At 40.6% G+C, this 23,870-nt stretch overlaps 1 protein-coding gene across 2 annotated transcripts in view; it reads right to left on the reverse strand.

Moving 5' to 3' along the window:
* LOC132815066 (serine/threonine-protein kinase OSR1-like) overlaps positions 1–23,870 on the reverse strand; it is a 186,076-nt gene that overhangs the window by 74,630 nt on the left and 87,576 nt on the right. For both annotated transcript variants that reach the window (XM_060823762.1, XM_060823763.1), the window contains exons 5-6: positions 12,764–12,819; positions 888–997 (exon numbers count right to left, since the gene is read on the reverse strand). In XM_060823762.1, the coding sequence (XP_060679745.1) occupies positions 888–997; positions 12,764–12,819 (166 nt within the window). The remainder of the gene's footprint in view (positions 1–887; positions 998–12,763; positions 12,820–23,870) is intronic.

Raw genomic sequence — 23,870 nt, forward strand, 5'->3', positions numbered from 1 at the left:
GGGATATCTGGTCGGCAAGGACGGGTTGGACCGAAGGGTCTGTTTTCAGGCTATAAATCTCTATGACTCTTACTCAGTAACTATTAGAGACAAAAAAAAACTGCAGATGCTGGAATCCAAAATAGACAGGCAGGAGGCTGGAAGAACACAGCAAGCCAGGCAGCATTAAGAGGTGGAGGACATTTCAGGTGTAACCCTTCTTCAAGACTGGATTTTGGATTCCAGCATCTGCGGTTCTTTTTGGTCTCTAACCAAGTTTGTTCCACTGAGAAGTCTCTTCAAAGGATGCCCAATTTGAGGAAGTTCTCTGCCCCCCTGTCCTGTAGAAGGGTTACACCAGAAATGTCAACTTATCCACCTCCTTATGCTGAGTATGTATCATCAGCAATCAAAGATAAAGCCTTCGAATCAAAGTGGCATTGAAATAACAACGGACACCAAATTATTTGTGCTTGCCTTTGATATTTTGAATAAAAGTGTACACAGTTTGAGATCAGAAGTGTTTTAGATTCAATTTTCTCCTCCTGTCTGAATAGACTGCAGGGTACGGTGATTGGCGAATGCATACTTCTTGCATTTTGCTACACATCATATGAGTGTCTTGGCAAGTTATAAGACCTAGTGCCATCACTACAACCCACTCCCATTTTCAGCCCAGTCCATCCATGTGTCAGTTTCAGCTGGAACTACCACATGAAGAGAGGCCTTGAACACATTTTCTTTTCCTGTGGAAAACTAACACCCCACCTACCATCAGTGGAGGTCACGTTGATGAATCCCAGACTCAGTTTATGCAATTTCAGATGCATATTCTTTGCAGTTGTAAAAGTTTGAAAAAAGTTGAGAAGTATTTTGAGATGTTCTGATGTAAATATAGACTGCCTCACCTGCTCCATAACTTCAGGTGCCATCCAGCAGGGTGTACCTACAAAAGTCTTCCTTACTTTATTCCTGGTCATGTCACCACCTGTTGCCAAAAATGCACTCACACCAAAATCTGGAAAAAGGAAACAAAGACGACAATGTATTCATAACCAAAGTAACTTTCTCTAAATATTTGTGTGTAGACTAACAGAGCAAGTTACACAGGAGTCCCAAGGTTGTCTGGTGAGCAGTCAATACACCATCACAAAGTTGTGGAATAAAAGATCAAGTCTGTATCAGTATGCCTGGTCCACAGTTTTCAAATATTCACACAAGGACAATCAAAGATAGATGACATTTATAGGAAAGAAATGAAATTTGATACAGAATATGAAGAACAAGAATGTTTCTCAATCTCTTTTGCTTATGTTTTATACCTCAAAACAGGTGGGGACGGACATTTCGCATTGCAGCCTTTCATTGATAAGATTCTCACTTTCAGTGGTCTTCAGTTAAAAATCTAAAGTGATGGAAAGCAGGCAACGGACAGGTATTTCCCATTGTAATATTTCAAATCAGGAAATCCCAAAAGATACAATTTCTTTTAAACAGAGAATAGAACAGAAGAACACCAATCAAGGCTCCAGGATACAAAATAAATAGCAAGATAAAATTGAAAAAAAACAAAGAAAATCAATTCCTTTATTATTATACAATTACATACTTAACATACAGATTTATAGGGATCTTCCAAGAAGCTTATGGTTCTCTCTTTATTCGAGAAACTGTAAAAAGGTAAAGTCGCAATCCTTACAAGACCACAGAGCATGATTTAACCTTAGGGTAACCATGCCTCAAGCAAAGGGAGAGATTGAACACAGCAGTGTCTTGACATCAGTTCACTCCAATGTATCGCTTTAAATGCAAAGCTTATTTTTCCTACTTCCCACACATCCATTTAATATTAAATAATGTGATCAAATATGGAATCATAAATAGATGATCATTTAACTCCATGTAAGTTTTCTCCATACTCGCCATATCATTTGACATCATTGGGGGGGGGGGGGGGGGGGGGGTATATGGGGGTGTATTTCAAAATAGTCCACACACAGCCACATACGTAACTTTTTGACAAGCTCCACCTTCACCCTATACAGAACAATGTTGAAGAGATTATCTGGGGAAGGGGAGTTTAGGGTACACCCCTGTGTAGAACTCCAGGGAAAGTGTGGGGAGAGCAAGGGTGGGCAGTCAGTCAGTCATTTGGAGATGGTGTCTGGGCTCCCATTGATGTCCAGGACTGTTCTGGGCAGCATTTCAGTAAGCCAAGTTCATTTTTAGTCATTGTAAACAAAGGACACGATCAGTGTTGGAAAGGTCTCTTTCATGTAATGTTTCTATCGGGACCTTGATATTTTCAGATAATCCGAAATTCAGATAATTGATATTTGGATAACCAAGTTACCTCTATATTGGTACCATTCCCACCACTGGATTACAAGGCCTGAGTTCAAGTCTTACCTGCTTCACAGGTGTGTTAAATATCTCCATACAGGTTAATTGGAAGATAATTCCACACCCCTATCGAAAAGACAGCCCTTTTCCTACCAAAGTGGATAACCTCACAATTAAATAGTGGCGGTAGTGGCCTAGTGGTGTTATCACTGGACTGTTAATCCAGAGACCCAGGTAATATTCTAGAGTCCTGGGTTTGAATCCTGCCATGGCAGATGGTGGAATATGGATGGAATTTTAAAAATCTGAAATTAAGAGACTAACGATGACCATGAAACAATGATAAATTGTTGGAAAAAAACACATGGTTCATTAATGTTCTTTAGAAGAGGAAACTGCCATCCTTACCTGGTCTGGCCTACATTTGATTCCAGACCCACACCAATGCAGTTGATTCTTATTGCCCTGAGGCCAGTTAAACGTTGGCCTAGTGAGTGACTGAATAAAATAAGCATTATAGAGAGAACAGCTGTACAGTCTATGGCAACTTTAGATTAGATTAGATTCGATTCCCTATAGTGTGGAAACAGGGCCTTCAGCCCAACGAGTCCACATGACCCTCCGAAGAGCAACCCACCCCCCTCTGACTAATGCACCTAACACTACGGGCAATTTAACATGGCCAATTCATCTGACCTGCGCATCTTTGGACTGTGGGAGGAAACTGGAGCACCCGGAGGAAACCCATGCAGACACGGGGAGAATGAGCAAACTCCACACAGACAGTTGCCAGAGGCTGGAATCAAATCTGGGTCCCTGGTGCTGTGAAACAGCAGTGCTAACCACTGAGCCACCGTGCCCTTATCTTTTTGTATTTCATCTGCCATTCTATTTATCAGACTGCTCAAATACCCCTTGTAGCCTCCTTGCACCTTCATCACAACTCACATTTGCACAGAATATTGACAACAGCAAATGTTTAAATCATTTGTTTGGTTCTACATCCAAATAACTTATATTGCAATTGTAAAGAGTTATGGTCCAAAATGCTGAACATTGCGTACTCTGCTTTTTACAGTTGCCATCCTGAGAATTACCTGTTTATTCTGTCAACAAATCAACTCAATCCAAATCAGTACACTGTTACTCATTCCCCAAATTCTAATTTTGTTTACTTACTGTGTAGGACTTCATCAAAAGCCTTTTGAACTCCAAATATACCACAAATTCACTGGTTATACTTTGTCAATGCTGCAAATTACATCCTCAAAAATGTTTGCCAAACATTACTGATCTTTCATAAACCCACGTCAATGACGCTCAATTTTAACATTATCTTAACGTCCAGTTACAATAGAGTGTAATTTTTTCCTAATACTGACAAACAAGAATGGTCATATCTTGATTTTCTCATTTTCTTTTTGAAAGGTGGAGTTACAGCTGCTATATTTCAGTTTATACATAGCTTATCAGAACTTTTAGAATTTTCAGTGACAACCAGTAATTCACTCACCATCACTACAGCTTCCACCTTCAACATTCTGGGATGCAGCACATCAGGTCTAATGTATTTATTGACTTTCATCCAAATTCATAAGTTAGAATTTAGTCAAAAGATAAATTAGATACTGGCTTTCAGTCAGATTGTCAGAATGCACAGTGTGCATACTTCCCAACCCATGTTTGTACAGTGCTTGTTGCAAGTAGATTGACCGATATCATTGAAAAGTGTATAGTTTTGAACAATGTTACATAATCTTATCATAAAAGATCAGTTTATCATTTCACTTTTGGTTAGTACCATGTAACAAACATTCAAGGTTTACTGGATTTGTTTTAGTTACAGTGACAGAGCATTTAAAACTATTTCTTTCAAAATTTCAATTTTATGGGTTTTAATTTAGACCCTAAAATTATTTCCTGATCTCTTCAATTTTTAATAATACTGTTCAAATTGGTTTATGGGATGTGGATAGTTATTCTTTATATCTAATATTTTTGTAGGGAGGTGAACATGAGCTCTCTCCTTGAAGTTCTTGTGTGTAGGGACATCCAAAATGTTGTCCAGAACTCACTCCTAGGACTTTGACTCAGCAACAGAGAAGAAACAATGGCTGATGTAAAAATCCTCAACTGCACTTTCCTGCCTCGTTTCAATTGTATAGAGCTGCAGTGAAATCACATCTGGAGCAAATAATTTTAGTCTCCTTATCTGGGCAAAGATGGAATGCAGCATATTTTCACAAGACTAATTCATGAGTTGATGGGGTTGTCTTTTGAGAATTCATCAACGTCAATGGGCCTGAAACCTCTACAGTTTTGAAGAATGTAAGGTGACTTCTGAAACTTAAAATTCTTATATAGCATAAAAGTGGTCTCTGGCTGCTGAGTCTAGAATCAAGGGACAGTTTCTTAATTTATCCCTCTTGTTCTGAGACAGAGTGGAGGAATTTCTTCGAAGAGTAGTTGATTTTTTAAATTATCTTCCCTACAGGACTATGTATGTTCAATTTTTGAGCAGGTTACAAGTTAGATTTTTGGATACAAATGACATCAGAGGATATAGAGATGGTGCAATAAGTTAGTGGTGAGTGTGAGGAATAGCAATGGTCTAACCGATTGGCAGAGCATGCCCTTCAGACTGAACAGCCTACTCTTGTTGCTACATTTCTTTGTTCCTAGTGCCCCCAAATTACCTCCAGTCTTGGCAAAGGTCTGTGTTTATATAGTACTGATGAAATTAAACATTTTAAAGTACTTCACAGGATTATAAAAGGAAAAAAAGAATCATACACATCAGAAATATTAGGACATCTGGTCAAATGTTTGATCAGAGGTGGTATGTTTTAAGGCTCACCTTAAATGAGGAAAGAAAGGTGACTAAAACCAACCAAGACACCCAAAACGTGCCCTTTGGGGATTAAAGATATAACTGCATCATTGCTTTGCTGATAATCAGTTTTACCTGTTTTTTAAAATTAAAAAAGGAGAAAAGTTTTAGATTTTATATTTCAGAGATTATTGGAGAAATTTGGTGGAAGCCCTTTCATTCTCGATAAAAAGCCTTTCAAGTTTATTCAGCTAATCTTCTTCCTCAATGCCATATTCCTACTTTTCCCCATTTTCCTTGATGCCTCAAAAATTTAATCTTTTTTGAATATATTCAATGATTTGATCTCTATAGCCTTTTGTGTAAAATAAAGTTCCACATGTTTGCCGTTTTGAGTGAAGACGTGCTTCCTCATTTCACTCCTAAAATGGTGTATTTCCAGAGTGCGTCCGGTGGTTCTAGACTCCCCAGCCAGAGGAAAACATCCTCTCTGTCTCATGTGTCTAGTCCTGGTGGAATTTTATACGTTTTGATCAGATCCTGTCATCCTTCTAAACTCTAGGGAATACAGGCCCAGTCAAACAGTAAAGAGAAACAATGGACCATTTTAGAGAATAAATATGTACACTTTGGTACAGTTTGTGGAGCAGTGAGACTTGCTTACTTGTGCAGACAGAACAATTTCACACTGCAACGCATTGTGTCCTCAGTTTGTCAGCTTTACTTGCTATTCTGTGTGTTTACATGCATAGTTTATTAATAATCACAAAACCCCCGTGCAGTCTATCTTCTAACCACTGCTTCTTCTGTCCTTCAGGGCAGCTCACTATCCCTATTCCATTCATTTCTTTTCTTCCTTCCCACCCCAAAACAAAACTGAGCCACACATGGTACCATATACTTGGCTCGGACTCCCCTCTCCCAAGAAGAAGGGCTCCCTCTTCCTGAAGAAGGGCTCATGCCCCAAATGTCGATTCTCCTGCTTCTTGGATGCTGCCTGACCTGCTGCGCTTTTCCAGCAACACATTTTCAGCTCTCCCAAGAACACCCTGCACTCAATAGTATCCAAAAATAGAACACTGATTAGTGACTAAGATAGAGTCAGGGAGCTCCAGGACAAAAACACAGCAATCTTAAGGTGCTTGGTGGTCATCCTTCCCTCTCTGCCCTATGTTCTGACCCTGTGGTGCAATCAACTCCCCAAACTGCTATCTTGGTTCTCTGCCTCCTGGATGCACAACCAGGACTCTAGTCATCGCTCAAGTTCTGAAACCTGGAGTTCATGCTTGTGTAGCCAGTGAAACTTCCTGCAAATATGTTTGCCTGGGACAGTGTGTCTCTGACTTGACATGGACAGCAGAATATACACTCCACTTAGCTGAACTGTCCTGCCACCCAATAAACTCAAAAATTGTTACGAGTGAGCACGGACTGGAATAATTTAGCAGTACTGAAGTAATTTCTTACTGTACCAAAGGATGCTGAAAATACTGCGGAAAAAAAAGGAGCACTTCCTTTCCACATATACCTCACTGAACTCCCACTTCAGAATCAGTACATGATGTAAACAAGACTGCACTGGGAAAGCCCTCCATTAATGCTTCCTGACTCAAGGGTAAGTGTTTAATTCAGCCACTTAAACAAGATTTAAGGCTATAATAAAAACTTAATTTCCGAATTCCTGAAGTATCATTGCTGCTGTATTGTACAGAAATGCAAACAAAATATTGAAGGTCTCTCAAACAGTCAACTAATGAAAGAAATCCTTCAATTTGTGTTTGGTTGAAAGGTAGAAGTTTCGCAAGAACAGAGAAATCTCAGTATTGCTTTTACAATGTCATGGTACGTTTCTTGTTACCCAAGAGGGCTCACCGAGAGCCTAAATCAGCAGCAAGTGAAGAAGAAAAATGGTCTATAATAAAAATGTATAGTGTAGAAATCTAGCAGGTCTGGCAGGATTTATGGGGGAGAAAAAAAGTTAATGCTTCGAGTCCCAGAACTCCTCTTCAGAGCTCTAAATGAAAGTAGCTCTGAAGAAATCATATTAGCCTTGAAACATTAACTGTTTCTCACCACAAATACTGACCGACCTGCTGAATATCTCCAGCACCTGCAGTATACTCAGTCCACATTATTCATAAGCAATAGGGTACAGAATTCCTGGGGGTGACAACAAAAATACAATACTGCTGATATGCGCAAATTTTGAGTACCATGAAGGACAAAGGAGGATGAAGATGATGGGGTTTGGGCCAACCTCAAGAACGTAGATTAGCAGATAACAGTAGTTATCTACTGACTTAAGTAGTTTTGAGAGAACATAGAACATTGCAGCGCAGTACAGGCCCTTCAGCCCTCTATGTTGCACCAACCTGTCGAATCAATCTGAAAGCTCATCGAACATATTGTTCCATTCTTGTCCATATGCCTTTCCAATGACCATTTAAATGTCCTTAAATTTGGCAAGTCTACTACTGTTGCAGGCAGTGCATTTCACGCTCCTACTACTGTGTAAAGAAACTACCTCTGATATCTATCCTATATCTTTCACCCCTCAATTTAAAGTTATGACCCCTCATGGTAGCCATCACCATCTGAGGAAAAAGGCTCTCACTATCCACCCTATCTAACCCTCTGATTATCTTGTATGTCTCAATTAAGTCACCTCTCAACCTTCTCTCTAATGAAAACAGTCTCAAGTCCCTCAGCCTTTCCTCTAAGGCCTTCCCTCCATACCAGGCAACAACTTAGGAAATCCCCTCTGAACCCGTTCCACTGTATGCCTTCTTAACAAGGCTATCAACATGGGTGGCAACTTTCAAGGATCTAAGTATCTGGACACCAAGATTTGTCTGATCATCTACACTACCAAGAATCTTACTGTCAGCCCAGTACTCTGCATTCCTGGTACTCCTTCCAAAGTGAATCACCTCACACTTTTCTGCATTAAAAGCTCCATTTGCCACCTCTCAGTCTACGTCTGCAGTTTATCTATGTCTCTCTGTAACCTGTAATATCCTTAATCACTGTCCACAACTCTACCGACCTTAGCGTCATCTACAAATTTACTAATCCATCCTTCAATGCCCTTATCCAGGTCATTTATAAAAATGACAACAGTGGACCCTAAACAGATCCTTGCGATACCCCACTAGTAACTGAACTCCAGAATGAATATTTCCCATCAATCACCATCCTGTCTTTTTTCAGATAGCCAATTTCTGATCCAAACCGCTAAATCACCAGCAATCCCATGTCTCCGTATTTTGTGCAATCGCCTACTATGAAGAATGCCTTACTGAAATCCATATACACCATAACAACCGTTTTACCCTCACCCACCTATATGGTCACTTTCTCAAAAAACTCAATAAGACTTGAGGGGCACAACCTCCCTTTTTTGAAACAGTCTTGACCATCCATGACCAACTTATTGACTTTGGCTTTTCTCTGACAGAGTTTGTGATTGGGTGAACAACTCCACAGCAAATTTCAAATTCATTTAAAAACAAAATGCTACTGATAAAGAAGTTTGAATCAAACACAATGCTAGAGAAACTCAGCAAGTCTGGCAGCGTTTGGGGAATGAGGAACAGAATTAAACAGGAGCGGCACAGTGGTTAGCACCGCTGCCTCAATGCCACGGACCTGGGTTCAATTCCTACCTTGGGTGATTGTGTGGAGTTTGCACATTATGCCTGCGTTGGTTTCCTCTGGGTGCTCCGGTTTCCTGCTATAGTCCAAAGATGTGCAGGTCAGGTGAATTGGCCATGCTAAACTGCCAACTGCGTAAGGTGCATTGGTCAGGGGTAAATGGGGGGGAAATGAATCTGGGTAGGTTACTCTTCGGAGGGTCAGCGTGGATTTCTTGGGCTGAAGGACTGGTTTCCTCACTGTAGGGAATTTAATCTAAAGTTTCAAGTTGCTATGCCTCTTTAAGGTTTTAGTTTTCCAGCATCCTCTACTTGTTTCAGAACCGCCTGTGCCTTGGACAAAGTCCAGCAGGCTCATGCACAATCCCTATGGGTCACATTCTGACCCCCTGGTCGGACTGTTGGACAGGCAATGTTAGAGGAAAAGTTTGCTAAAAATACATGATATAAAATGAAAATTACAGAGATGCTATAATGGGAATCTTAAATTATCTTGCATACTAGGCTAGTAATACTGTAAACAGCAGAGACAGGTAAAATTCACTGAGCATGTTTGAGTGAATCTTTTAGGTTGGTGTGTTTGTAGTCCACCAAGGAAGGAGATACTGATGGGTGTGACTTCATAGTACAAGTCAAGTGGATCACATGCCAGTAGGGGAATGGGATTTCCGATTGAGTTTAGGCTAGCTGTGGAGAAAGGACAGTAAATAATGGAGTAAAAATAATTGGGAAATGCAATTTTAATTGTGAGAATTCATCTACGCCCTCTAAATTAGAACTCAAAATTGACTGGCAGAACTGTAATCGAACAATGGCCTATCCTTAAAAAAAAGTGTTCAGAATTTGAAAGGAGAAAAATAAAGCATCAAACTAACATTGCAAATGGGCCCAACAACTAAACCTGATAATGGGCTATGCTTAAAATTTAACTCATTTTAATTAACCAGCACTGTATAATAGAAGTATTTTCAAATTGCAGCACACTGTTTGGGAAATTAAAAGGAAATACAATTAAAAAGCTTTTTTAAAATAAAAGTTAACCTTTAGTTGCTTTTTACTTACTGTAATACAGACTGACTAAATTACAATTCTATGTAGCAATTACTCTCATAAGATCCCTCACAATGATGTTGAGAAGTATAACTGCACTGGGAGACAAGAAATTTAATTAAATGATATGTAATGTACTGACAGTTGACTGCCAGTCTGTAAATAGAACCAGAATAAGTTTTGCTGCCAAAATAGGTGAATGGCACTGTACATTAAAATAATAAGTAGGAAACCAAATAGGCAAAACCGATTCTGCCTTTAGAGGGATGTCAATGCTGTTTGAAGGCCATGAGAAATATGGGTTGTGTTATTAATTGTCATTCAATGTATTGATAATCTTCAAAAACATCATTCTTTTGATCTAATTTAGTCCTAACAATGCATTAAAAAGCCTGACCTAACATTGGGCTTCCACAACATTAAGTCAAACACACACATGCACATATTCTTCTACCTCAGTAAGCAAAATAGCACATGGTTTTTCCACATTCAAGTGAGAAAAAGGTGTAATAGAAAATGTTGCAAACAGAGCTAAATTGGTGTTTGAAACAGAAAACATTTGTTTGTTCAGAATACATTTTAAATGCTTTGCAGAGCAGCCAGAACAGACACAAAGCAGGAATTAGGCAAGTGGAATTGTGAAGTCAGTCCTCTTAGTTCGACATTAAGATCAGGAACTAAAACTGTTCATGTGATTCCATTTGCAACCCTACACACGCCATCCATTTTCACTTCGCCAGTCAAGAAAGTATAAACCTAGACTGGAATTCAATATCGAAACAGGTAATCTTTGAATTAGAGATCTGGCAGATAAATACACAAGCTACCCCTCAATTAGGCTAAATCACACTGCATGAGTGCTCAATGGCAAAGTGAACATTAAAACAAAACTTTGTTGCAGGAAACAATGTACAATCCAATGCAGTCAATATTCAAGATACTAATTGTTGATGCAACATACACGGGTCCCACAGAAATATAAACAGGCTTAAAATATCTGCCCTGAATTAAATGCAAAAGAGTGAATAAATGCAAGTATATCTCAACAGTAACCAAAACTCTAAGAGGAGGAAGTTATAGCAATGTACAGCATGGAAACAGACCTTTCGGTCCAACCCATCCATGCCAACCAGATATCCCAACCCAAACTAGTCCTACCTGCTAGCACCCGGCCCATATCCCTCCAAGCCCTTCCTATTCATACACCCACCGAAATGCCTTTTAAATGTTGCAATTGTACCTGCCTCCACCACTTCCTCTGGCAGCTCATTCCATATCCCTACCACCCTCTGAAAAAGTTGCCCCTTAGGTCTCTTTTATATCTTTCCCCTCTCACCCTCAACCTATGCCCTTTACGTCTGGACTCCCCCACCCCAGGGAAAAGACTTTGTCTATTTACCCTATCCCTCTTTCCCTACCCATGCCCCTCAATTTTGTAAACGTCTAAGGTCACCCCTCAGCCTCCGACATTCCAGGGAAAACAGCCTTAGCCTGTTCAGCCTCTCCTTATAGCTCAGATCCTCCAACCCTGGCAACATCCTTGTAATTCTTTTCTGAACCCTTCCAAGTTTCACAACATCTTTCCAATAGGAAGGAGACGAGAATTGCATGCAACATTCCAACAGTGGCCTAATCAATGTCCTGTACAGCCACAAGTCCTGAATGAATGATCATCTTGGCCTCTTAAGAGATCAATGTAACTAAGGATGTCAGTCTAAACCCAGTTTAGTTCATTCCACAATAATCACACAACTTAAACACATGGGATGTGAATTAAAATTGTGGCTTCTTTGCAAAGTTTGTTCTTTTTCTGTGGAAGAGTCAGAGTTTTCAGCTGTAGCCATAAGTTATTCTTCATTTGTCGAGGAATTTGACTGCAAGCATTCTTCAACATTGAGAATTTAAGTTGGGGAATATTTTCAATAAGGATAAATAACAGCAAACATTCTAAGCAAGTTGAGCCTCAAGGATGCATCAAGAACGCAAAGTCCTGAATGCACAGGAGGCATTGTCTTCAGATAGCATAATATTGGCTATGCAAAAGCCAAGGAAGCAGATTCTAATTATATTAATTCAACACCTTTTCAAAAGGGGGTTCAGATAGGTTCAAAATAGATTCAAACGAAGGCAACTTCAGTCAATTTGACTTCCTTGTAAAATACCTACACCATCACCTTAAAAATCTTCAATAAGTCAAATGGCATTCAATATCCATATTAGTTGGGATTGTGGATAAAAAGACGTACTTCCAAATCTCTAATTGCATGGCATCACCTCCTGCCAGAGCAGGAACCGGCCAGTGTTCCATTTAACTTATGAAAGAAATAGTGACTTAGGGCATTGCTGCTCATCCATGGAGAAATGTTGGTCTTTGGTTCAGTGTAGAAACTCGGAGGAGAAGCTCTCACCTGACAACTCATAGGCTCTCAGTAGCACTGAGAGCACAGTAGCACAATATGCCCCACTATACATTAGCGAATAGACACACAAAATGTCAATTGTGCGCTGATGAAAGGTCATCAACACAAAATATTAACACAATTTCTCCACAAGTGCTGCCTGACCCAACAAGTTTTCAGCTATTTGTGTTCTCACTGTGCGAGATGCTAATTGAGCAGGTATAGGGTTACAAACTACGAACATCATACAATGTTATTTAGGTAACCGAGTTCAAAATATAACAAATGCTTCAGTTAGAGCTCCATTTATAGATGAACTATTCTACTATCAAAAGCATGCTCAACTCCAGGTATGTACAAGCACACATCATTGGCATTTCCTTAAATTTGCCACAAAATCAGATCCAAGGTCAGGCTTTTTACCTTTTTGTAATATCCACAGCAGTTATTTCACCACTAGCTACTTGATGCACCAAAAATTCATAATTCTTTATTAACTCGGAAATTACCTGCAATTTGTACTGAGCCTTCCTCCCCGAGAAGAATGTTTCCTGCCTTCAAGTCTCTGCAATATAAGTAAAGAAATTCAGTTGTGCAGCCAAAAATAAAACAAAAACACTTAAAACACCAGCTGTCAATGGAAAATTTTGGTTAAAAGTGGCCTGAAACAAAAAAAAGTGCAGCTCAACGAACTAATGCCATCACCACTCTATGACCCCTTCCAATTTACTGAAAAATATCTCCAAGGCAAATACCACATTAAATCATGCATATTATTCTTGCTATACAAAAGTTAATTGAAAGGAAAGCATGACAATAAATTGGGTTGTAAGTTTGCTCGCTGAGCTGTTAAATTTGTTCACAGACATTTCATCACTATGCTAGGTAACATCAGTGAGCCTCCGATGAAACGGTGGTGTTCTGTCCCGCTTGCTATTTATCTATCTTGGTCTGTTGTGGTGGGTGATAGCACTTCCAGTTCTTTTTCGGAGAGGTTGGTAAACGGGGTCCAAACTGATAAGTTTGTTAGTGGAGGTCCAGTTTGAATGCCAGTTCTCTAGGAATTCCCGTGCACGTCTTTGTTTAGCCTGTCCTCGGATGGATGTACTGTACCAATTAAACTGATGTCCTTCTTCATCGGTGTGTATGGATACCAGTGATAGTTGGGACACACGTATACTAATGGCTAGTTTCCTACCCATCTATCCAATTTAATGTTTGTTGCTGTCCTTGCATATGACGTTCCTTCTAGTGGTTGTTGGTACGGAGTCCTATAGATTCAACAGGAGATATTTCAGTGTGGTGGCAGGTTTGTGGGCTACCGTGATGCCGAGGGGCCAGAATGGTCTGGTCATCATCTCCTAAATGACTTTAACATAAGGCAGTGTGGCTAAAATCGTTGGGCATGTTGTGTCTTATTGTTTAGGTCTGTTGAGTAGAAGTGGTGGACTGTGCTTATCGGTACCCATTGTCCTTAATACGTTGCATAGGTCATAGAGTCATAGAGGTGTACAGCATAGAAATAGACCCTCTGGTCCGACTTGTCCATGCTGATCAGATATCCCAACACAATCTAGTCCCACCTGCCAGCACCAAGACCACCTGCCAGCATCCCTCCAAACCCTTCTTATTCATATATCCATCCGGATACCTTTCAAATGATGCAACTGTACTAGCCTCCACTACTTCCTCTAGCAGCTCATTCCATACAAGTACCACCCTCTACCTAAAATGTTGCCTCTTAGGTCTCTTTTACATCTTTCCCCTCTCGAACTAAACCTATGCCCTCTAGTTCAAGCACATGCAGGTTCTGGGCCTCCTCCATTGCCAAACTGTTACCAACCAACGCCTGGAGGAGAAACACCTCATTCTGCCTTGGTACCCTCCAACCACATGGGATAAATGTGGATTTCCACAGCTTCCTCATTTCCCCTCCTCCATTCTCCCTGTCCCAAGCCTCCAACTCAGCACTGCCTTCCAGGCCTATCCATCACTGCTCCCTCTGACCTATCACCTTCTCCCTCACCTTCATCCACCTATCTGCCACCAACCCCACCCCCTCCTCCCATTTATCTCGCAGTCCCAACCCACAAGCCTCATACCTGACAAAGGGCTTATGCCCAAAACATCGATTCTCCTGCTCCTCTGATGCTGCCTGACCTGTTGTGCTTTTCCAGCACCACACTCTCAGCGGACATAATCCTGCTTCATAGCTTCATCAAGCTGACACCTCATTTTAAGTACGCCAGGTATTAGCCAAATGCACTTTTGCTGACCTGCTTCCAATGGAATAGCATCCATCCTTACATAACGAGACCAAAATTGAATATAGCATTCTAGATATGATCCCAATAATGCCTTATTTCATTAATGCTAGATTCCTTATTTTTTTCCTCTATACCCCTTGCAATAAATGCCAATTTGTCTGCCATTTACCTGCCTAATTACCCGACAGATCTGTATACCAACTTTTTGTGTGAGCACATCCATTTTATTCTGTCAACAACCATATCCCAACCTTCCAACATTCAAAGAATATTCATTTCTTTTTAGATATTCCAAAAAAAATGGACAAACTTAAAATTTTCCCATTTCATATATCAATTTATTTCACCACTCAGTTGGTGGAAGACTGCCACCTCAATAAAGTGATGGGGCAGCATGGTGGCTCAGTGGTTAGCACTGCTACCTCACAGCACCAGGAACCTAGGTTCAATTCCCACCTTGGGCGGCTGTGTGGAGTTTGTGCAAACTCCCAGTGTCTGCGTGGGTTTCTTCCCACAATCCAAAGATGTGCATATTAGGTGAATAGGCTATGCTAAATTGCCCACTGTTAGGTGCATTAGTCAGGAGTAAATATAGGGTAGGGTACGGATGAGGAAAAGGGCTCTGGACAGGATGAGCCAGCTGACCACGGCACCATGGTACAGAAGGCCATTCAAGAGGGGGGAGCAAAAAGACAAGTAGTGGCTATAGAGGATTCTATAATTAGGGGGACAGGTAGTATTCTTTGCAAGCCGGATCGGGAGTCTCGCATGGTGTGTTGCCTGCCTGGTGCCAGATTAGATTAGATTAGATTACTTACAGTGTGGAAACAGGCCCTTCGGCCCAACAAGTCCACACCGACCCGCCGAAGCGCAACCCACCCATACCCCTTACCTAACACTATGGGCAATTTAGCATGGCCAATTCATCTGACCCGCACATCTTTGGACTGTGGGAGGAAACCGGAGCACCCGGAGGAAACCCACGCAGACACGGGGAGAACGTACAAACTCCACACAGTCAGTCGCCTGAGGTGGGAATTGAACCCAGGTCCCTGGCGCTGTGAGGCAGCAGTGCTAACCACTGTGCCACCGTGCCGCCCGCCATGCCAGGGTGCGGGACATCTCTGACTGGCTTGAAAGGATATTGGAGCGGGAGGGGGAGGATCCAGTTGTTGTGGTCCACGTTGGTACTAACAACATAGACAAAGCTAGGGTGGAGGACCTGTTTGGGGATTACAAAGCACGAGGAAGGAAATTGAAGTACAGATCCTCAAGGGTCATAATCTCCGGATTACCGCCCGAGCCACGTGCCAATTGGCATAGGGATAAGAAAATTAGGGAAGTAAACACGTGGCTAAGGGATTGGCGTGGGAAAGAGGGATTCCACTTCATGGGGCATTGGCATCAGTTTTGGAACCAGGGGGGATCTGTACCGTTGGGACGGTCTCCACCTGAACCGATCAGGTACCAATTTTCTAGCGAAGAGGATAAATAGGGTGGTCAGTAGGACTTTAAACTTCTGAGTGGGGGGCGGGGGCGGGGAGTGAGAGAGACAGGGAATATGGAGTTAAAACAGCAAGATATGCTATCCTGTTACTTATGTGCAGGCGGATTTAAACTCGAGGCAGACTGGGAATGCAGCAAAAAGGAAGGATAACTTATGACATCTTATGACTGCCAATATCTCTAATGATAAAGTTAGCATTTAGGCACTTTACCTGAATGCTCGTAGCATTCGTAACAAAGCAGATGAACTAATGGCACAGATCATAGTGAATGATTATGATGTAGTAGGCATCACAGATGTGGTTACGGGGGAGGTCAGGACTGGCAGTTAAACCTCCAAGGATTTTCAACTTATCAAAAAAAGACGGAGGTGGGCAGAGGGGGTGGGGTTGCCTTGTTAGTTTAGAACAAAATTAAATCTATGGCACTGAATGACATAGCGTCAGATGATGTGGAGTCTGTGTGGGTGGAATTGAGGAACCACAAAGGCAAAAGAAAAACATAATAGGAGTTATGTACAGACCTCCTAACAGTGGTCAGGACCAGGGGCGCAACATGTACCAGGAAATAGAGAAGGCACGTCAGAAAGGTAAGGTCACGGTGATCATGGGAGACTTCAATACACAGGTGGACTGGGTAAATAATGTTGCCAGTGGATCCAAAGAAAGGGAATTCATGGAATGCTTACAGGATGTCTTTTTGGAACAGCTTGTCATGGAGCCCACAAGGGAGTAGGCTATTCTGGACCTAGTGCTATGTAATGAACCAGACTTTATAAGAGATCTTAAAGTAAGGGAACACTTAGGAAGTAGCAATCATAATATGGTAGAGTTCAGTCTGCAGTTTGAAAGAGAGAAGGCAAAATCGGATGTAATGGTGTTACAGTTAAATAAAGGTAATTATGAGGGCATGAGAGAGGAACTGACAAAAACAGACTGGAAGCAGAGCCTAGCGGGGAAGACAGTAGAGCAAAAATGGCAGGAGTTTGTGGGTATAATTGAGGACACTGTACTGAGGTTATTCTCCAAGAAAGATTATCCGGGGAGGGATTAGACAGCCATGGCTGACAAAGGAAGTCAGGAAATGTATTAAAGAAAAAGAGAGATCCTATAAAGTGGCCAAGAGCAGTGGGAAATCAGAAGATTGGGAAGGCTACAAAAACAAACAGAGGATAACAAAGAGAGAAATAAGGAAGGAGAGGATCAAATATGAAGGTAGGCTAGCCAGTAATATTAGAAATGATAGTAAAAGTTTCTTTCAATACATAAGAAACAAACGACAGGCAAAAGTAGACATTGGGCCACTTCAAACTGATGCTAGAAACCTAGTGATGGAGATAAGGAAATAGCAGGAGAACTTAACAAGTACTTTGCGTCAGTCTTCACAGTGGAAGACATGAGTAATATCCCAACAATTAAAGGGACTCAGGGGGCTGAGTTGAGTATAGTTGCCATTACAAAAGAGAAAATGCTAGAAAAGCTAAAAAGGTCTTAAAATTCGTAAATCTCCTGGCCCCGATGGGTTACATCCTAGAGTTCTGAGAGGTGACTGAGGAAATAGTGGAGGCATTGGTTGAGATCTTTCAAGGTCACTGGAGTCAGGGAAAGTCCCGGATGATTGGAAGATCGCTGTTGTAACCCCCTTGTTCAAGAAAGGATCAAGACAAAAGATGGAAAATTATAGGCCAATTCGCCTAACCTCGGTTGTTGGTAAAATTCTAGAATCCATCATTAAGGATGAGATTTCTAAATTCTTGGAAGAGCAGAGTCTGATTAGAACAAGTCAACATGGATTTAGTAAGGGGAGGTAGTGTCTGACAAACCTGTTGGAATTCTTTGAAGAGGTGACAAGTAGGTTAGACCAGGGAAACTCAGTGGATGTGGTCTATCTAGACTTCCAAAAGACCTTTGATAAGGTGCCACACGGGAGGCTGCTGAGCAAGGTGAGGGCCCTTGGTGTTCGAGGCGAGCTACTGGTATGGATTGAGGATTGGCTGTCTGACAGAAGGCAGAGAGTTAGGATAAAAGGTTCTTTTTTGGAATGGCAGCCTGTGACAAGCGGTGTTGCGCAGGGTTCAGTGTTGGGGCCGCAGCTGTTCATATTATATATTAATGATCTGGATGAAGGGACTGGGGGCATTCTAGCGAAGTTTGCAGATGATACGAAGTTAGGTGGACAGGCAGGTAGTACTGAGGAAGTGGGGAGGCTGCAGAAGGATCTAGACAGTTTGGGAGAGTGGTCCAAGAAATGCTGATGGAATTCAACGTGAGCAAATGCGAGGTCTTGCAGTGTGGAAAAAAGAATAAAAGCGTAGACTACTTTCTAAACGGTGAGAAAATTAGTAAAGCCAAAGTACAAAGGGATCTGGGAGTGCTAGTCGAGGATTCTCTAAAGGTAAACATGCAGGTTGAGTCCGTGATTAAGAAAGCGAATGCAATGTTGTCACTTATCTCAAGAGGGTTGGAATATAAAAGCAGAGATGTGCTACTGAGACTTTATAAAGCTCTGGTTAGGCCCCATTTGGAGTACTGTGTCCAGTTTTGGTCCCCACACCTCAGGAAGGACATACTGGCACTGGAACGTGTCCAGTGGAGATTCACACGGATGATCCCTGGAACGGTAGGTCTAACATACGAGGAATGGCCGAGGATCCTGGGATTGTATTTGTTGGAGTTTAGAAGATTAAGGGGAGATCTAATAGAAACTTACAAGATAATACATGGCTTGGAAAGGGTGGATGCTAGGAAATTGTTTCCGTTAGGCGAGGAGATTAGGACCCGTGGACATAGCCTTAGAATTAGAGGGGGTCAATTCAGAACAGAAATGCGGAGACATTTCTTCAGCCAGAGTGTGGTGGGCCTGTGGAATTCATTGCCGCAGAGTGCAGTGGAGGCCGGGACACTAAATGTCGTCAAGGCAAAGATCGATAGATTCTTGGTGTCACAAGGAATTAAGGGCTACGGGGAGAATGCTGGTAAGTGGAGTTGAAATGCCCAGTCATGATTGAATGGCGGAATGGACTCGGTGGGCCGAATGGCCTTACTTCCACTCCCATGTCTTATGGTCTTATAGAGGAATGGGTCTGGGTGGACTTGTTGGGCCAAATGGCCTGTTTCCATACTGTAGGGAATCTCATCATAACAGTTTGTACTTTGGTGATTAACTACATTGAACATCATCTGGTGCAATTCCGCAGCTCCACTTTGGCATGACAGTCCTACCATGGTACTGCGCAATTCAACTTTTTCTTTGGGCCCTCTTCTTAGTCAATTGACCTTTTTGTTCCTGTACATTTCTCGCAATGTCCTTCGGGACACTCAGCCTCCAGCAGTCATTATCTTCATACATCACTTGCAGGTGCCCTTGTACCGAAACGATTTATGCCAAGGTGATCATGATCCAGTTGCCAGTTTACAGTACATATGGTCTTGGCTCACAGCATTATCCATCTATCAATGTTGTGAGCCAGGGTAGACATGGTTGACAAAGCAACATGCACATGCTGATGAAATTACTTCAAGATCTGGCAGTTGGAAACACTGCCCAAGAGTTGCAGAGATTATATTGAAAACAAAAAGGTGAAAAGCATTGAGCTATTTCTGCTGCCGAATGTATGCAATCTAGGTTTGTGACTGTAGAGGATAACAGATTGCAAGGTTTGTAGACTTGCTGTCAGGAGTTCAGTCAGGTCCCTATAATTTCACATTTACTCTGCTTGACTGATGACCGTTTTGATACCAAACTCTTTATAGTTAGCATATAAAAGTTCAGTAGATAATAGCTAATGCTCCATTTGCCTTTCCTTTTATTTCAAAAGGAATGAGGTAATATAAAAATAGTGAGGTCTAGCTTATACTACACAATGCACTAGTCTGACTACAACTGAAATACCATGAACTACTTTGGGCCTCATATGGGAAAGATATAATGGCGTTAGAGTCCTTTTGGAGAAGGTTCATTAGGCTAATTACAAGTACGGAAGGACTGTTTTATGGAGAGATGTCAAGTACAGGTTGTTTTGCTGTAATACACCTTTCATTAACACTAATTTACTAAAATATGATTGATGAATTGGGGATACTGTTTCTAAAGTACAAAGTTTTAAAGTGTGTATCGGTTATAATGAAATTCCAGCCCCATTAGTTTAAATGGTACTGTTATTACACAATTTTCTGATAACAGGATTGCATGAGAACGGAACTCCCATGTTATAGCAGAACTGACTAAGTTAGCCTGTACACATTGGAATTTAGAAGACCGTCATTGAACCAGAGAAGATTCTTAGGGGACTTGACGCTTAGAACGCAGAACAATTATTTCTCCAGCAGGAGATTCTAGGAGCAGAAAGCATAATCTCAGAATGCGAGGTCACACATTTAGACAGAGATAAAGAAGAATTTATTCCTTCAGAGGTTCGTGAATCTGTAATATAAAAAAATTGCACAGTGCTATTGAGGTTCAGTCATTGTATGTTCAAGGAAAAGATTTTTTTTAGTAGTAAAGGAGACAAGAGTTGTGAGGAAAAGGCAGGAAAGTGGAGGGTCAAGGATCATCAGGTTAGCCATGACCTCATTGAACAGCAAACTTGATGGCCTACTTCAATTGCTATGTCTGAGAATTATTGAATTCTGTGGCACTCCTATAGCTATTTTGTGTTGACCTGAAAATGACTAACTTATTCACACTGGTTCTTCCTCTGTTCATGCTAATGCATTCCCCAACACCATGTGCTCTCATCTCATATAGTAACCATTCATGTGGTACCTCATCAAATGCCTTTTGTAAATTCAATTACTCTACATTGTGGGACAGTGTTCAAATGTAGACTAAAATCAGAGTGATGAAAATACCTTACTTTACTCAGCAACTGCAAGCAGCACAAATTTGAGGTGGCAATAAAATCCCGAAATACAGTTCTTAGAAAAGCCCCTTTATGCATAGTTCTCACATTTATTAAAATTCAATCAATAATACAAAGGTTCGAGGGGCTTCTGACCTAGGAGACAGCTGTTCGGTGTTCTGTAATCTATTCGGGTCCAGGAGATGATTGATACGGGCTGATGAATATTCAATATTTCGTGGAGATATGATGGCGAGAATGGTATTATTCTTTACGCTACACTTATACAGAAGGTACTGAGGGCTGGCAAGGTGTGAAAATGCAGTAATGGAATTGACAGGGTTGTACTAATTAGAAAAAGTTGTCTTAAATTTGATCTTATGATAGTAAAATATACAATAGAACCATGATTTTATGAATAAAATGAAAGAAAATGTTATAGTAGGGAGTTACGAATGAATGAAACTGGAATGCATTGTTCGCTTGTGAGTGGGCTGGTAGCGGAGTTATGAATAGACAAAAAACGCTTGTAAGTGGGAAATGTAAAGCACATGTGAGCGAGTTACTGAGGTGACCTCGAATACAATATCTCACAATCTCTTCTGGTTACCCTTACTTCATCTTGCTCAGTATAATCCTCGAAGAATTTTAAAATTTCCCTTCAACTGCTGATTTGCCTAATTGTATTATGATTCCTAAATGTCCTGCCACTAATACCTTAATGAGCTTGTCTTGCTTCTTAATGTACATCTCTGAAGTAATGAATTTATTAGTTAGTGATTGAAGTACAAACCAATTTCTGAACAAATGGTTAATTAGTACTTGAAGGCAAATGTTATAAGGGACATAAAATAGTACGGGATTAGTACAATTGCATGTATAAAGAATAAGAAGTCAAACAGTGCTTTATAATTCAATTCTCAAGTTAAGAAACACTTTGGTTTTTAAACACTCAGAACCTGGCACTAAAACGTGCCATTGCACAACTTGGCAGCAGCAATGTACAATTTAATTCTCCAGTTACTGCACAGTTTGGATAAATGTTATAATTGCAATCCATATCTTCAATTAAGCCATCAGATGAAATATTCACTGGTCCTTATGATCTCAAGAGCAACTAGGGATGGGCAATAAATGCTGGCCCAGCCACCAACACCACATCCCACAATGAATGCACAAAAGTATGGTTGGGTGTGTACTTCAACATTCTTCTGAATATAATAGAGTTGACGTGTAATCTTAAGAACCAATTATTAATCGCAAGCAGTCAGAGCTATACAGTAAGAAACTAGACAAGCCAAGAGCTCCTCAGTCTTTTGCAAAGTTTTCCAAGTTTTTTTTATAACAAAAAGGAAAAACTTTAGCTCATTTTTAAGAATACAAAGTTTTAAGCTTCACTGATATTTAGATACATCTCCTTTAAAAATTATGATGCCCAAAGTGATGTTCTGGAATTAATTCTAGAGAGTCTGCAAAATAATGTGAAATGAAAAGAGAGCAGATTGCAGCACCACAAACACTGCACAGAATGGGCTGCCCATTTCATTTAGGAGGGGAACAAACAAGGTTAGACAGACTGGATTACGCAGCAGGCACACCCCTCTCACTGACAGATACAAGTGAAAACTGGTTTCCTTATATCCATATTATTAAATTTGTGCGCATCACCTCCATATGGAGAATATTTTCCTCTTGATGGAAACCATTGATTACTAATTCATTTGAAAATGGACCCCTTCAATTAAAAAAGATTGAGAACCATTGCTCTGAATCACTTCAATGAAATTATTAAGAGTCTGTTCTGAAGCAGCTGGAGAGCGATAATGGTAGTACCACTGGTCAGAGACACTTGGCTTTGCTCATTATTGAGCAATTACATACAAGTATCTCTTAACAATATAAACGCTACAAACTATTGTCACACAAACATCCTAGTACAGGGAAGTTTTACTCATACATTTATCATTGCTGACAAAACCAAATTTAATCTGAAAACCAGAGGGTTTTTTTTTTAAAAGAATGGGCCTTGTTTTAAAAGATTTTGTTAAACCATGATCAACTTATTGGATAATTCAGTTAGGTTCCAGATTTAACCATTTAATCATTTGCACACTGATTTATTCCTGTACTCCAAGTCTTTCTTGACCCCACCGAAGGCATCAGACCAGAAATACTGTACAACCTCAATCCTGAGGATGTGGATCTTGAGTGTATTACAATTATAACCTAGACTTTTGCATTATAATTCCTTGAATTAAAGTTCTAATAAATATCCACTCCTAAAATTATAACCTGGATTGGGATTTTTAACCAGTGGATATTTAATAGCTCTGGATGGTATCAATGATACTGCGTCAGTACATGCTCAGTTACAATTATGCTTTATTTGCAGCTGACAATTGAGACATTGTATTTCACATAATTCTTTCCATTTGTTCCTTTGAACATCTGCGCAGCTCTCAAAGCCAACTCTGTAAATTAAGGCCTTCCAAACAAAATCAACTTCAGATTCCATCCCATTCCTCCTTTCAGGTGGTGCAAACTACTTTGAGGGACTGCTATCTACAATATTTTTACTAATTTCAAATAAAGATTGTAACTAAGCCAATTATAAATAGACATGATGTGCTTTTTCTCCTGTCTCAGCCTTCCTTTACACGTGTACCAACCTTTATCGACCAAACTCTGTAGTTGCACCCACTCAGCCTCATATAGCACACTATCTTCCACCATTTTGAAACCAGCTTCCAAATTTCCCCACCATGATTCCATGCTTGTCAACATGTAAATTTAAAGATAGTTAAAAAATAAAATGAGGACAAACAGTATTAAAAATTAAAATTGCATTCAAAAATTAAAACAGGGGTTTTGAAGCAACAGGGCAAGAACTGAGGCACTGAACTTGAAATGTTAACTGTTTTTCTCTCTCCACAGGTACTGCCAGGCCTGTTGAGTTTGCCCAGTATTTTGTTTTTCTTGGTCTGCAGCTCTTTTTTATTTTAA

This window comes from Hemiscyllium ocellatum, chromosome 4 (genome assembly GCF_020745735.1).
Source record: "Hemiscyllium ocellatum isolate sHemOce1 chromosome 4, sHemOce1.pat.X.cur, whole genome shotgun sequence".
Taxonomy (NCBI): Eukaryota; Metazoa; Chordata; class Chondrichthyes; order Orectolobiformes; family Hemiscylliidae; genus Hemiscyllium; species Hemiscyllium ocellatum.